This window comes from Nestor notabilis, unplaced genomic scaffold (assembly GCF_000696875.1).
Source record: "Nestor notabilis isolate BGI_N333 unplaced genomic scaffold, ASM69687v1 scaffold15597, whole genome shotgun sequence".
NCBI lineage: Eukaryota > Metazoa > Chordata > Aves > Psittaciformes > Psittacidae > Nestor > Nestor notabilis.
The window spans coordinates 17,570-32,925 of NW_009935252.1; the positions used below are offsets into that span (position 1 = coordinate 17,570).

Sequence of the window (15,356 nt, forward strand, 5' to 3'; positions counted from 1 at the left end):
ATCAGTCAGTATTACTGAACTTCTGTATACTTCACTGCAAATTCAAAGATTGCCTTTAAAGGTAGAATCCAGTATTTTGCAGCAAAAGAAAGCCACATACCTAGTAATTTCAGTCCTAACTTGGACAGACTTGTGCTTCCTTATTTCAGGCCTGCTTTACCCCAGGGAAAAGCAGTTATAGCATATGTTTACCTGAAAGATTTCACCCCAGAACACCGTATGACTGTATGATAGATTATACCGATCAGACTGCACAGCAGAAGCAGTCGTGCCATCAAACTGAACTGGTTTCTCCTTCCCTTTCCTGCAAGGACCCAGCTTCAGGGCTGCAATGTACTTTGTCACAGCATGTCACAACTGCAGCTGCAGCTCAGAAGAGAAGTGCAAGGCCAGCACAGGATTCTGAACTCAGCCCTTGCAAGGTTACCAGCTTTGCTTCAGAAGATTGACTTTGGCTGTATTATTTCAGCGTGCTGGCTACACGTTTATACTTCACTTTCCATCTAGAACTGGAGAGGGCTACAACAAATTTTAAACAAACTACTCTTTGTGGTTAAAAGAGATTAAAATCCATTCCCCAAGAGAATGACCAACCAACTGCAGAAGGAGGACTGCATACTGGGTAAAATCTCCTTTGACTTTCTGACTATTTAAGTGGATTAGGGCTTATGGTTTAATTTTTCCATCATAGCTCCATTTTTATTTCGGAGTGTATTTTCATATAAAGTCACAGAAATAAAAGATGGTTTTGAACTCTCTACTTACTTGCTGCTTCCATCAACAAAAGGATTCCAATGTGAAGCAAAGTCAGTGCCAGCTGCCACAACCTGAAGATGAAGAAATTGTCATTTTTTCCCCTGTCAAAATGAAGTACTCTACCACAGCACATGAAGAGGCCTGTGAGATTCCCAAGCTCTGCAGAATGAGCCATAAGTAGTAAAATAAAATTCCAAAGTGAAATAATGTTTTACAATCTGATTATAAAGCAACTATTGAAAAACTATCACCTTCTTAGACTCAGATTTAAAAGCAGCACTTGGAAATGGTGTAACACCAGTATCAAGTGGCAGCAAGTAATACAAAAGCAAAAATTTATGGTGAAAACTCAGTAAGGATTTTCCACTCAGGGCACCTCCAAGACACTTCCATCAAGAGAACATACTGCAGCCATCAACATATCACCTACCTGGTGAACTGGAATACAGCTGTGAAAAACAGGAATGGGATTTTTCTGGAGTGCTGAGCACTAATGTCTCCAAATCCAAATTAATGGCAGCTGTTGCTGTTGACACCACTTACTGAAAAATGGAGCCCTTGTGTACATAGGCACACAGTAATCCCAAAGAACGTTAATTAGCTGATCTACACTAAACTGCTGAGGCCTGGAACAAACAACAGCAGCTCACAGGGGGCAAAACTGGCTGCATGTGAGCTGGTGGCCTTCCAAGAAAGAAGCAGCAATTAAACTCTGATGACAGGAAGATCAGAACTCAAATGCGGAACTGCCTCTTCACATAATCAATTGGTACATATTGTTTTTCTCATTTAAGCATGACTCTGCACAAAGCACAGAGGGCAATTAATTTTCTTAAAAATTGTCTGGGGACCTAGAGTGGTCTTCTCATGACTTTATATTTCAGACACATATTACTCAGAGTAGAGCCACAAAACAATAAAGACACTATGATTTTAATAAATGAAGAAAAAACCAAACTTGCCCTTACCATTTCATCCCGAGCTTCTGTTTCTTTCCGTAGAGGGGGCTCAAACTGCAGCTTATCAACTACAAAACAATGCATTTTCAAATTTAATGTACACAACATTAATTATACTAATGCCCTTTCAATGCTTACTAAAGTAAAATGCACGTTGTAACACATCTAAATATTACGCACACAATGCTTAATTTGCCTATAAAATATGACCATCACTTAAGTATCAGCCTTATTGTCTAAATGCCTAAATTTGCAAATATGAAACCCACAAGAAAGAAACAGACCAAAAGTAAATATCAAGTCATTATATGAAAGTACACCAAAACTTAAGTATGTTAACCACATGCTACTTTTAATGAATGTGAGACTTTTTAACAGCAAGCTTCTTAAAAGTGTGATATACATGATGCAGAGCAGCGGGTAGCATTGACACTACAAAAAAACATTTGCCCAAACCTGGAGAAGGGTCGTTTCTACCCTCAAAATTTCAACTTATATCCAACTGAGTAGTATATTGTTACTAAAAGCTTGTATTAAAAAAAAATGCATTCTATTAGCATGCGCTCTGGTCAGGACAGCTATTGCAACCACAAGTGCTACATCAGGGTCAAGGAAAGATTTCACTTATGAATTTGAAACAATCCTAGAATGGTCCAGGTTATAAGGGACCTTAAAGATCACCTAGTTCCACCCTCTTTGCCACGCACAGGGACAACTTCCACTAGAGCAGGTTGCTCCAAGCCCCATCCAACCCGGCTTTAACCACTTCCAGGGCTTCTCTGAGCAACCTGTGCCAGCACCTAACCAGCCTCACAGGGAAAAATTTTTTCCTAGTATCTAATCTAAACCTACCCTCTTTCTGCTTAGCCATTGTGCAGACAAACAACAATGTGCAGACAAACACAAAATGCAATTTTTTCCTGTATTTTCTCATCACATCATAACACCCAATGTACCCACATGGATAGATGCCCTCCTAATTATCAACTCATTCTCATTTTTTGATGTCTGCACATTATTAGTAGTTTTGCTCTTTTAAGTCAGGCTGCATGGTCTGACAGAGATCACAGAGCTAAAAGGCTATGCTGGTCATGCAAAGTTTCCACATAAACATTACAGTGCAGCAATGAGATGTAATGAAACAGCAGAAAAATACGCAAGTTTTAATTCTGGTTTCAGAAAAATATTATTGAAGATTGATGTGTATGTTTTTGTTCCTCAAATGTGCCAGCCACAGAAGAGACTTTCCAGAGTAAATGACTAAAGAATGACACCAACATCCTTCATTGGTAGAAGCAAATCAACACCACAAAATGGGTAAAGCCCATCAGGAACTTACAGTTTATCTCTGATGCCGTTCTTTCTGCCCTGATGTTCCTGTTCGTAGAACGAATTGTATGGCGGATAACAGAATGAGGCTGCAAGAGTTAAAAATGGAAAAGATGAGAAAAGTTGAATGGCTTTCTGGTGGTTCTTAATTAATAATCAAACTAACAAGAGGAGAGCTGTTGCAGTCACACACTGTAGCATGCACCACCTTTGTTCTAGTCCTGCACATGATCCTTCTATACACCCACAGCATAAGCATGACAAGTGCTGTGGCAGTATGTCCTTGCTTCTCCTGTACGGTACCTCTAAAAACGGAGCTCTCAAACTGTTGGGGCTGTGCTTCTGTCAAGCTGCAGCCTTACATTCCCAAAGCAAAGCAAGGTATTTAAACCATAATTTTACCTAAAGACAAAAAATAGAAGATGTTCTCACTCACCTCAAAATCATCATCGTCAGCTTCACTGTAGTGTGTATGGTTGTCAGGGTTATTAACTTTGTCCAACAGCTCAACTGCTAAAGATCTTGAAAGACCAGGCTGCCCTACAAAGCTATGCTGGAACCACAGGAAAGAACAAGTTATAATATGCAACTGATATGTAACCTTCATTAATAAACATCCAATACAGAATGATACTGAATTTTGTCTGCTTTCTTGGAGCTTCAGTATTTCTTTAGCAATTCCTTAATGGCCAAACTTTCTAACCTCTCCATTAGAATTGAAATGCCACACTTTTGGCCACTTGTATACTGGAAATTAAATTGTGACCCAATTACACTTTATTTTTCACATGAGTATTTCACTTGAGTTTAGGAAGACAGAAATAGATACATGAACAACTGCTAAATACATCCATTCTCTGTTTGGGTGACAGAAGGGTCAATGTTTCTGTAGCTGTATCTAAGAGGCTGAGACACCCACTTGCAGAAAGGCTGAAGACAGAATACTAAGCAAATTTCTGTAATTTTCCCTAACAAAAATTGTATAAAAATATTGATACTGAACAAAATCTTCCTAATTCCTACAGTTGACTAGTATCTCTTTCCTTCGTATTTCACCACCCATGTTGTAAGATCAGAGAAAGAAAATTGTTCAGTTGGTTTTCCTTTTGATCTGTTGCTCACTTTGAAGCAAGAGATCTCTTACTGATGTCACTAAATGTTCCTAGACACTTACAGAAAGAAGTCTGTCTGCTGTCGGTCTCTTCTTTGGATTTTTTGTAAGTGCTATCTTGACAAAATTATGGAATGTCGATGACCTTAAAGAAAAATGAGGGTTTGCATCTTATTTCTCAAGGAGATATTTTTGATTTTAACACAGTTACTAAAGAGATTAAAAAAAGGGTGCACTAAATTTGAATGTCGTCCAGGTACCTTATCTCAGGTTTGAATAATTACATTTCCGACGTAACAAAACAACATAAAGACCATTTGATTAATGAAACTTGCATGGAAAAGGGTTTGGTACAGAAAACAAACCAAACATGTATGCTTCTATTTCGACTTTTTCCAGCTCCGATTATTACAGAATAGGTATCAGAAATAGGAATTGTGACTTATATACCAAGTAAACCCTAAAAATCTAGTCAAACCTACAAATTTCACTGTTCTTGGCTACAGGTAGGAAAATAAAATACCAAGTTCTAGGCAGAGACTCAACTTACTCTTTAAAATGCTGTATTGCTATTTCCAGAACAACCTGGGTGACTTTGTCATGTCGCTTCTTTTTAGATCTGAATTATGACTTGATGCTATGACTGAACCTACATTTTTCAAGCTTTTTTTCTTGCAATTGCATTTCTGTTAGTATGCCTCTCTGGGGCATACTAGCCCAAGTCTGCCTGGTTTCAAATCACGTTACATTTCCTCTTCTAGCCTTAGCATCTGAGAAGGTGGCACTAGAGAAATAAAGTGCACTGGCTGGGGTTATCGAAACTGAGCAGTTTCAATCCTGGAAACATGCTCTTTGAAGGGTTTTCTCCCTTCCTGTAGTACATATCTGCCCATCCAAACACCTCAAGGTAAAAAGATTGTACAGCAGCATCATGAGCAAAAAATCCTGCATACCAGAATTGTTTTGAGTCTCATGAATAAAATGTTAGTAAGCAGGGTATGATGTCCTGCAGGCACTGGGAAGGCATCACAGGTTAAATAAATCATGAAAGGATTAAACAACTACCTATCCCACTGACAGCAGCAAATGCCTGCATACAAGGATAAAAATAATTTTCCTTCCAGAACATACAAAGAGAACCAAAGAAAGGAGATTTCATTTCTTTCTGGATCACTGGCAGGGATCAATTACATACATATGGCTGTCTTGCCCCATACTGCTGGTTTTCTGCCATGTCAGAAATGTCTATTGCTGGAACTTAACCTCTCATTTGCTTTCAGACAGCTATAAAAAACACCTAGCTGTTTCTCAGTGTTGTGGTTTAAGCCCAAATGACTGCTGTAGCTGAACTCAGGACACTCAGTGAAAATTCCTGTAAGTGAAATCACTTCTCAGGTTCCCAGTTTAAAACTAGCACACGCTATTTTTCACTGCCTCCCTTTTTCAATAATGACAAATAGTTTTTTCACATTATCTACAAAATATTAAACAAAGGAAAGGGTTTAACGTACCATTTTGCTTTTTCCTTTAGTTTTGGCGGTTGAAAATTACTTTTTGACATTAAAAACAAAGCCCTAAAGGTAAAGGAAGAATAATGTTGTTATATGGTAAAAAAATAATTTCATTCCAATTTCCAAACACTTTAAATGAGTACTTTACAGTAAAAATCATACTGGTGAAACTGGATTATAGAAGACAGACATAGTAAAGCTGCTGAATTACTTATCTTTAAATAAGATCTTTTTATCACCATGCATAATCCTATTAAACATAAGGCTACAGCTTCTCTAGTGATTTACTATCACTAGATAGTTCTTAATCAGACTAATGATAACACTACAAAGCAGGGGTTTTTGTTTGTTTGGGTTGGTTTTTTGTTTGGGTGTTTTTTTGGTTTTTTGTTTTTATACCTAAAAATTTCAGTTATAATTTCAATTCTAAATTCAAGTCTTTAGCTTTAGATTAATGCCTTAAAGACAGACACAGCTCACACAAGAAGTAAATGCTTGATGAAGGAATCCTAGCATTAGTTCCTAGGTCTGAGCTACAGAGATGGTTACACTATATTTTAACAGTCCCAGCTGAGACTGAAGAGGGTCCTGGAGGTGAGCAAGTTCCCCAGCCAGCAGACCTCATCGGGTGAAGATCAAACATGGGTGGCTGAAGTTCTGCAAGTTCAATCGCTGTTATGCCGACTGCCCAGATGTCGCAGAGCTGGTTGTATCCACCATTCTTTTCCACTGCTGCAACTTCTGGGGCCATCCTTTAAAAGCAAAAGCATCATTCACTGAGAGCACAGCCTGCATGCAGGAGGCACAAAGCACTGTCACATAACCCTTGAGCGGAACCCCCCACAAAGAGCATACGTCTGGGAAAAGCCTGACATCCCCTCCCCTCACCCAGCATTAGGGGAGTGGAGAAGCACATAGAGGTGATGTGCTTTGCTCGAGGTCACAGGCTGGGCAGCAGCTCTAGGAATAGAACCAGTCTCATGATTCCTGGTGAAATGCTTTAATGAGCAGATAATCTTCCTGCCCTCAGTCCTCCTTCGCCAACAGGATAAAGAGGGCATCAAACAATTAAAACCCATTGTCTGGATTAAGCTGTACATGCGTGTCCAAGTCCATACCAAAAATACTGCCCTAGGCATCTTAACTGCATCACGGTGATGCCAGAAACCAATAGCAGTTAAATTTGCGTATATAATCCAGCTCAAGATTTACAATGATGTATTTGCATATTAAGTACTGTCTTGTACAGACATTAATCAGTAGAGACGATGAAAAGATAGTTTAAAATCTGTTTTTCTTTGCAATTTTTTCTGCACAGAAATCAGAAAGACATTGTTCAGTTTATTCACTAAAAGTGTAAGAAGTTACCAAGAAACTAAACGACCATTCGGTATCCAGACAAAGGGGAGAATGTTCTACATTAATAAATGTGTGAGAAACAGCCATTCTGCCTGAAATTCATGTAGCTTGTGTTACAGCATCAAACGGCTCTAATCAGTGCTTCCCAGACTTTAACCCTTTAGGCATTTTACTCGGAAGAAAGGAAATTTATGCAATTGCTATATATATTTAAAAATGTGTGTATACTTCAGCGTGTGTTATTTTAGAACTCTTAGCATAAGTACAGACTTAGCTTTGTATACAATCATAGCAATCAAAGTAGTTTATTACCAGTAAGGGGTACCAATAAATGATTTCCTCTTTGCAATGGTGGCTGTTATTTTTGCTGCTACACCAAAGTCAGCTGGAAAAGAAAATTATGATAGACTTAGAAATCTCACTGTAAGATCCCAATTCTGCTCTAGCAAGAAAGAACAATCGTGTTTCTCATCCAAATCAAAAATTCTCTAAGCTTCAACAGTTAAAGATTAATAATGAGATCAGCAAATGTTTTCACTGACATGACTTCAAATTGAAAAGTTTGGTTTCCACATACAGATCACTCGTGATCCTGTTCCTCTCCTAGATATTTTTCCATCTCACAATACAGCAACCAAGCAACCTCACAAGATTTAGTGGACATTCAATTTAATATTCAAGAGGAAAAATAGCATCATGCTTTGGAAATGGTACTATTTCTGTGTTACTTATGGAACAGCGGGGGGACATCTGTTCTCATTTCTGGAGACGTGTCTAGGGGACAATAATCCCTTGCTCTCAGAGCTGCAGATAATCAGGTGGTCTTGCAGAGCCATAAATCATTTAAGTCCTTTTTATTTTCATTGCATTTGTAGTACAATAGCTGGAAGATAATTCTGGGCAGACCTAACTATCTTAGCAGGCAAAAGGAAGGTATAAGCACATAACCCAAGTTTAAAGGTTTTACTTTTTTTACTCCTTTTTTTTTTAATTATTATTTGGGGTTTTTTTGGGGCGTGGTTTTGGTTGTTCTGTTTCTTGGTAGGTTTTTTCCCCTCCTTCTTTCAAAAGCCGTACTTTCCTAGCACTGCATTCCTGGTTCACCACAGGGGACTAAACGTGTTGAACCACACAGCTTTTCTGAAAAGCAGCGATGCAGCTAATGCACCACTGTCCGGATTCCAACACTGGACACAGTGAAGTGATGAGTATCCCATTCCTTCTCCCCGGATGTCTGCTCCCTGCTTCCTGCAACAGCCCTAACTACATGCAGACTTCTGTGAAGTGAGGCATCAGATAAGCAGACTGGGGTTTTGAAGGCAGCGCACTCAGGTTGAAGTTGTGGCTGCCCTATCCCTGGCAGTGTTCAAAGCCAGGTTGGACACAGGGGCTTTGAGCAACCTGATCTAGTGGAAGGAGCCCGTGCCTGTGGCAGGGAGGCTGGAATTAGATGATCTTTAAGGTCTCTTCCAACTCAAACCATTCTATGAGTCTATGAGATTCAGACTGTTTGCGCTCAACCAACTGCAAAGTATCACTGGAGGAAGCCAATAGTACAGATCTCTTCTGAGTTTTCATCTGTAGACCTCAGAGCACTTGCAAAGGAGGAGAGTTTCATTTTCGCCTCTGTGCAAACGCCCAAGGTCATATGCCAGGCTGGAGGCACAGCCAGGATCAGACCCCACTTTTCCAAAGGTTGCCAGGCTCAGGAGACATCTTCTCACACAGTGGAACCTTGAAGGCTCTGAGGGAGAACTGTCATTCTAGCGAGGAACAAACATGTGGATAACCAGGTAACCCCAACCTGGCAAATTCCAGGGAAACCTGTGAGACTTCAAGGCTTGATGGTTGAAAAAATAAATTATCTGCAACTTCTCGATAAAATGCAAAACTTCTCATGTCATATATACACAAGCCCATGGACGCTTCCTATTGTCAAGTGTAACATCAGAAGGTTCATGACACGGAGAACAGTACTGAATAAAATTCACTGTAGCAGTACAGGAGATCTGCTGTATTATGCTTTATCATTTGTAGAAAGCTTTATCTTTGCTGTGCATTTTGCTGTTCCACATAAAACAAAGCCTAAAAACCCTGAATATTCTTCTTGGGTGGCATGGTCTCTACATTCTAGTCATATTTTTGTCTTAATGGAATGATAAAAGGCAACTTGCTAAATCAAAGTATCCCAGATGCTACTGTAGCTTTTGACTGATCAAATTAAAACATTCCCACTTACTTTTTGTCTTACTATGTTTAGGCAACTTACCCAACTTGACATCTCCATGGTCTGTTAATAGAATATTTGCACCCTAAAACATAATAAATAGAAAATAAATTTTTTTATCAGGAATATTTTTCTGCACTAGAAAGTTTTAGGTAAGTTTTTCAAAGTTCCTAGTTACCTTTATATCTCTATGCATTTTGCCCTTCACATGCAAATAAGCAAGGCCCTGGAAATAAAAGAGAACAGTATCAGACGGTCATTTGTTAACATACTACAGAGCCAGTCCCAGTCAATAAACTTAAATTACACAATGCATTTTAATCTAAAATGGAGAAATTTGCATGTAAGAGGTATTCTGGATTCTGTTCCCCATCTCTCTCAGCTCCAGCCAACATATGTGAAGACTTGTTTAAACCAGCCATGGTACAACATTTTACATATATATACACATATATGTGTGTACTTTCAAAACAATCGTGAAATTACATCACCTTTTCCCTTTACTAAAGTTAGCTATATTTTTGAAGTCCTGAAGGTTTCAACAAGCAGGTGTTTAGGCTTTAAGCTGCCCTTCCAGCAATACAAGTTCCTGCAGTAAGAAGAGATCAGAAACAGAACTGCCAAGCAGATTAGTTCATGGGTCTACACCCCTGCCTCTGGCAGTGACCAGTTCAACTACCCCTTCAGGGAAATGAGTGAATCCCTGTGATTCTCTCACATAATTATTCAGGGATACACAGAGCAGGGAAAGAAAAGTTCCTTTAAGAAACAAGCTGCCTTCATTGTCTTATCTTGTAGTTCTATAGATATTAGCAGTTAGAATATGAAAGAGAACTGTGGTCATCTGGTTGCAGTATTTTTCCTCTACAAGTTATTAGAATTTATTGCCACAGATAAACGGGCAGTTTAAAATACACCTTTTTTTTTTTTTTTCTACTCTTTCTTTCCCCTCCATTACTCAGCCACTTACCCTTGCTTACTTGGCATTAGCTGTTTTCTGCAGTGAGATTCAAAAATTTGTCCTAACAACTGCTGCACTGAATCACTGCATTAGAACAATGGATGAAAACAGCCCACTCAACACTGTGGCCACAACCTGTGCAAATCTGTCTTCCACTGTTTCCCTGAAACCAACAGGCTCACTCAAGAAACCACAGCAGGACAGAGATTCAGTATTTTGGTCCTGCAGCAGGATCCACAGACACATTTACTCCTCTGTGAACCCTTTTGTAAATTACAGCGCAGACGCAACACTTCTCCGAGGATGATTTTAAGCAAATACTTGTACTTCATTATTGGATTTTCTTGCTAATTTTATTTACAATATAGAAACTAGCAGATTAAACCTGGTTAATTGGTTTCAGCTAGATTCCTAATGCTTACAAATGCAAGTGATGGTACTGCAGCACCTTCTGAAATCATCTTCTGTATCTACCTTTTATACATGGAACAAACACTTTATCGTATACCTGCAGAAGTACAGTACCTGTAAGGTTTCTCTGCATACATATGCAATTTGTAACTCTGACAGAGGTCCTGTGACTGCAAACAAAGTTTAAAGAAATGTGAGTCTACAATATACAATGCATAAATAACTTTGTGAAGCGGCCAAGAAGCAGAATTGCCATGCAAAAGTTAAACACTGAATTTGCATTAACAGATTTTTACATTGAGCTGAAAAGAGGTTTTGCTTGCTCGTTTTACAGAAAGGCTTTCTGAAAAAAAAGCCCAACCCCAAACCACCAAAAACCCAAAACAAACAGACCCAAACAAAACAGCACAGAAACAGAAAACAATACCCACAGCAATTAGAAAACCTGTTATCACAGAAGTCTAATTACCATTTTACAAGTGACCGCATAATAATGTAATATCCCATATTCTGAGGAAGGTAAAAAAACAACAGAAGTGATTTCTGCTAGTGTTTTAATATTAGAAATAGCAATATTCTATACTAGGGGCCTGTGTGACTACGAATTGTTATAAAGCTATTTGCACTAACAGGCTGAAAAATAAAGCAGAAACAGCTCCTGTATTCAAAAACTGCATGTTATCATTTAAAGGCAGAGCAAGCACCCAGACTGCTTTTCCAACAAATCCAATAAATCCTTCTACAGAATCAACAACTCCAGATGAAACCTCAGAGGGGAAAATATTAAGAAGAGGGTAGTACGGTACTGCACAGGAGCAGGAATAAGTGTAATTTTTACCCTTTAAAGATCAGATTTTGACATTTCCCAGTGAAAACTGCTTCCTTGCAGCATGCACAGTCTCCATATCCAATTAGCACAATTTCTGGTTGTGAACTTTTTTAGAAGACTTTTTTTCCACCCCTTCAGAAAGCAGATAACCTGCTTCTGCAGATGGCATTCAGAGATATGGGCTGAGAAAAGCCAAGATGCAAGCAAGCTCCCAGTGTACAGTAACTGCAGTTAATGAAGAGCCTTCCACTCAAGCTCTTTGCATCAGTCCCCTAAGCACTGTGGGGAAAAACAAACAATGTGAGGATCAAAAAATAGGATCAAAAAATAAAGTACATCTTGTCCTAGAATGACAGGGTATTAGTTGAAAATGGTGGTCATCGTATTTCAAAAGTTTGACACTAGAGGAAAATTATTCACAATGAGAAAAAACAGTCATTGGAATAATCCCCCCAGGGCAGGGCTGGACTCCCCAACATTGGACACTGTGAAGATTCACAAGGTGCTGGGCCACCTAGTGAAGGTTGTGCTTTGCCTAGAAAGGTTGGACCTAATGATCCTTGAGGTCCCTTCCAACCTGCTATTCTATGATTCTATGAAAAGTGCTCTCAACAAAATCTGTTGACTGCAGCTAAAAAACACCGTTTGTACCCTAAAACCCATGTGCCCAGCCAGTATCAAGCGTTCCCTGTTAGTTTGCTTTTTTTTTTTTGCTTATTTTTTTATTTGCTTATTTATTTTTCTTTCTTAGCAGAGAGCTCCCAAACAAATGTTAAAAAAAGTTTCAACGTACCATGATAAATATCTTGTAGGGATCCCCCACCGCAGTATTCCATGCATATCCACAGCTTCTCACGGCTATCAAAAGAAAGTTAAAACACAGGCATCAGAAGCTGATTGATCTGTATACAGAACAGAGTTAATAACGATTATTTATGTTATTTTCTATTGGTCTTGCTCACTCTTGTTAAAAATACACATTCTGATGCATGACTAGTCATTACACATTTTACATGTTATTAATAATGTCAATATAAATTCTCACCTATCAAACTGAAAATTTTATGCCAAATTCACTGAGAACTCTATACATTATCAGACCTAAAAGGTGCTGCTTTAACTCTGACCTCCTAATTGCAACAAAGAACATGCAGAAGAAACACCCAAGGTTTATCTATCAAGCAATATTACATTAGATAACACACTAAACTCACAGTTTCAATTTTAAATTTAAATCGCCTTATTATATATAAAATACCCTCTTCATGGCTTCCAAAAGGGGGACTGGGGATTTAGAAATTTAGCCATTTTGTTTCAGTTGAAGTCCATTAGGGCTGTAGAGATCGCTTAAAAATGCAGTCCTCCAACAAATCTAAAGATGAAACCTTGTTGAAAAAGACCAGCAGGCAAGGTGGTGATATATATTCCCACAGAGCCAATTGATAAATGGCAGAGTTCAACAGAAATGGAAAATATTCCCCAACTTTCTGTATAACATTTAATGTGTGCACTTGGAAGATGTAGCCAGCTGGCATCGCTTTGTTTCTGCCTCTCAGTACATCGCATCTGCTACACCAGAACTTCAAAAAGTGTTATTACCAGTGGCTCAGATTTAGTGTTTTGCTCTTACAACTCACTGGCTATACTTCCACAGTACACGAGACTACCATTAAATAAAATATCTAAAAGCAGTTCTGCTCTAGATAAACGATGAGCTACTTCTATATTAGAACCGATAAAAGTTTAAAATCTGCCCCACGAGTGAGTGGGATTGGGTATGTTGCAAGAGTCTCTAGGGGAAAAGGTTTTTTCTGTTCCTAGTGATAAAAATATTCCACCCTTTTGGCCAGCAGAGAAAACAAAGTATTAGTCATTTTATTTTTTTTAAAGCCAACTGGAAACTGAAGGAAATTCAACCTTGAAAAGAACACTGAGAGAGGATGTAAGCACTAAACCAGACAGAGCATTGTCTTAGGAAAGAACCAGCAGAAATGCAGGTATAAAAAGTGGGATTTACCTGAGATAGCTCCCAAAATAGGCGACTATGTTGCAATGTTTGCATTCTTTAACCATATATATTTCTTGCTGTATCAATGAAAAGTCGTCTCCTGGAAAACAGGAAGCAGCAGCCCCAGTTACATTGCATGCAACTGAACATTCAAGGAGATTTGAAGGTATGCACGTAACCCATAAAAACAAGCGAAGGGTCTGGATAATTGCTAAGCCCTTCATGAGGGCTTTCTAGCACGCCAGCCTGTCTTGCAATGGTTGTCTACACACACAATCCTTTCAGCCTACAGTGCTTATTACATCCTTTGCACGAGGCACAAATATTTCTTGAAGACAAGCAGAAAAGGGCTGGCCCGGCGGCCTGAACGTGATCCATCAGTTAAGACAGCTCAGCAGGCTCTGAAAAAGAAGCAAAGGATTCCCACAGAGGGACGGGAGCACGTGAGAAGACTTAGAGCAGCCCCTGCACAGCCATCGGACAGCCCCAGCTGGAGCTGGTATAGCTGTAGTGGGACACAGTGCTCACAGAACAAGGGTCCCAGAAACAGAAGGAAAGATCGCTGCAAGCTGATTCCAGAGCCCCCTGCCTGAAACCAGAAGAGATCACATACCACAGGCTCTTTATGAGAAGTATTTCATTTCAAAATGACTCTGATAGAGCATATGGCCTGCACGCCCACCCAGCCACCGCTGACTCAGAAGAGAAGCATAGAGTTCTCAACATGCACTGCCTTGTCATGAGTGCTTTTTTGGATGAGGACAGCTACATAAGCACATTTGCACATCCTAAATATCCTTTGCCAAGGGAGGGTGGGGGGAAGGAAAAAAAAAGCATTAAAGCATTCTACTGAAAAATACATTAAGAGCAGAGCCATATCCTGGCATGCTTCTGCCACTTTAATTTGAAAGGGTAAAAGCTATCATAAATTTAAATAAAATGAATTTATAGAGACAATGAAGCAAACTGAATTATCTGAGTGCTAGGAAACCCACTGGTACGCTTTAATTAAATCCCATTGAGAGAATTTCTGAACAGAGGATGTTCTCCCCAGAATCTAGAACTCAAACACTGCAGCTCTACCTCCCTGAAGCTCAGGGCAGGCTTACACCCAGCCCGGTGATGGGCTCCTATGGAGGCACAGATCCGCAGGCTCCCAAGGGTCAGCCCAAAAACCAGCAGTGACATATCAAACAACACTGTCACAGCCCCACAGCCTTCCTCTGAAGAGCAACATTGCAAAAATCAGTTTATGAGGCCATTCTAGATGTGTGCCTGCTTTGTGATCACAGACACACACACAACATATGTATATATACATTTTACATTATTACCTTTACTCTTCCTTTGGCATGAACAAAATCGTAACAGCTTGCAAGACATGAAAGAATAGAATTTAGACAAAGGCTTTAGATAAAATGCTGCTGCAGACAATGTTATAGCTACCATGCTCTCTCAAGGAAAAAAATCACTTTGTATGTTTACTTTTGTTTAAAGTTTAACTAGTAGAATTACCTCCTCTCAAAGTCAGGGATGCACACCCAGAAAACATACGCTGTTTTGTACTGCTTCCCTCCGTTTATGTGATTTGACAAGTCCAAGAGGTCTCAAGCACTGCTGTAAATTCTCTTTGGATTCTTCATGTGTTTATTTGACAAGTAACAGCATAACTAATATTTTTAATAACCTTTTTAAAAAAGATGGCTTTATTTGCTGTGCTTTGAAGCAACTTCCCTAAGCAAGGGCGTCACTGGTACCTGCTGGATCCACAGCAGCCAGGACTGATGCATGGTCCCATGGCATTTACAACCCCTTTGGACACCCCAGCTCTCCACACACACACCGGTACAGAGCAGATGCTTACAGACACAGCAAAAGCAGCACCAATTTGATAT

At 39.3% G+C, this 15,356-nt stretch overlaps 1 protein-coding gene across 1 annotated transcript in view; it reads right to left on the minus strand.

The window, feature by feature from the left end:
* MAP4K5 (mitogen-activated protein kinase kinase kinase kinase 5) overlaps positions 1-15,356 on the minus strand; it is a 43,112-nt gene that overhangs the window by 16,668 nt on the left and 11,088 nt on the right. Inside the window, exons 2-14 of the mRNA XM_010017759.1 lie at positions 13,471-13,561; positions 12,247-12,311; positions 10,739-10,794; positions 9,431-9,478; positions 9,295-9,337; positions 7,338-7,410; positions 6,287-6,418; positions 5,667-5,729; positions 4,219-4,300; positions 3,481-3,597; positions 3,055-3,133; positions 1,725-1,783; positions 766-827 (exon numbers count right to left, since the gene is read on the minus strand). Coding sequence (XP_010016061.1) covers positions 766-827; positions 1,725-1,783; positions 3,055-3,133; positions 3,481-3,597; positions 4,219-4,300; positions 5,667-5,729; positions 6,287-6,418; positions 7,338-7,410; positions 9,295-9,337; positions 9,431-9,478; positions 10,739-10,794; positions 12,247-12,311; positions 13,471-13,526 — 935 coding nt within the window. The 5' untranslated portion in view covers positions 13,527-13,561. The remainder of the gene's footprint in view (positions 1-765; positions 828-1,724; positions 1,784-3,054; positions 3,134-3,480; positions 3,598-4,218; positions 4,301-5,666; positions 5,730-6,286; positions 6,419-7,337; positions 7,411-9,294; positions 9,338-9,430; positions 9,479-10,738; positions 10,795-12,246; positions 12,312-13,470; positions 13,562-15,356) is intronic.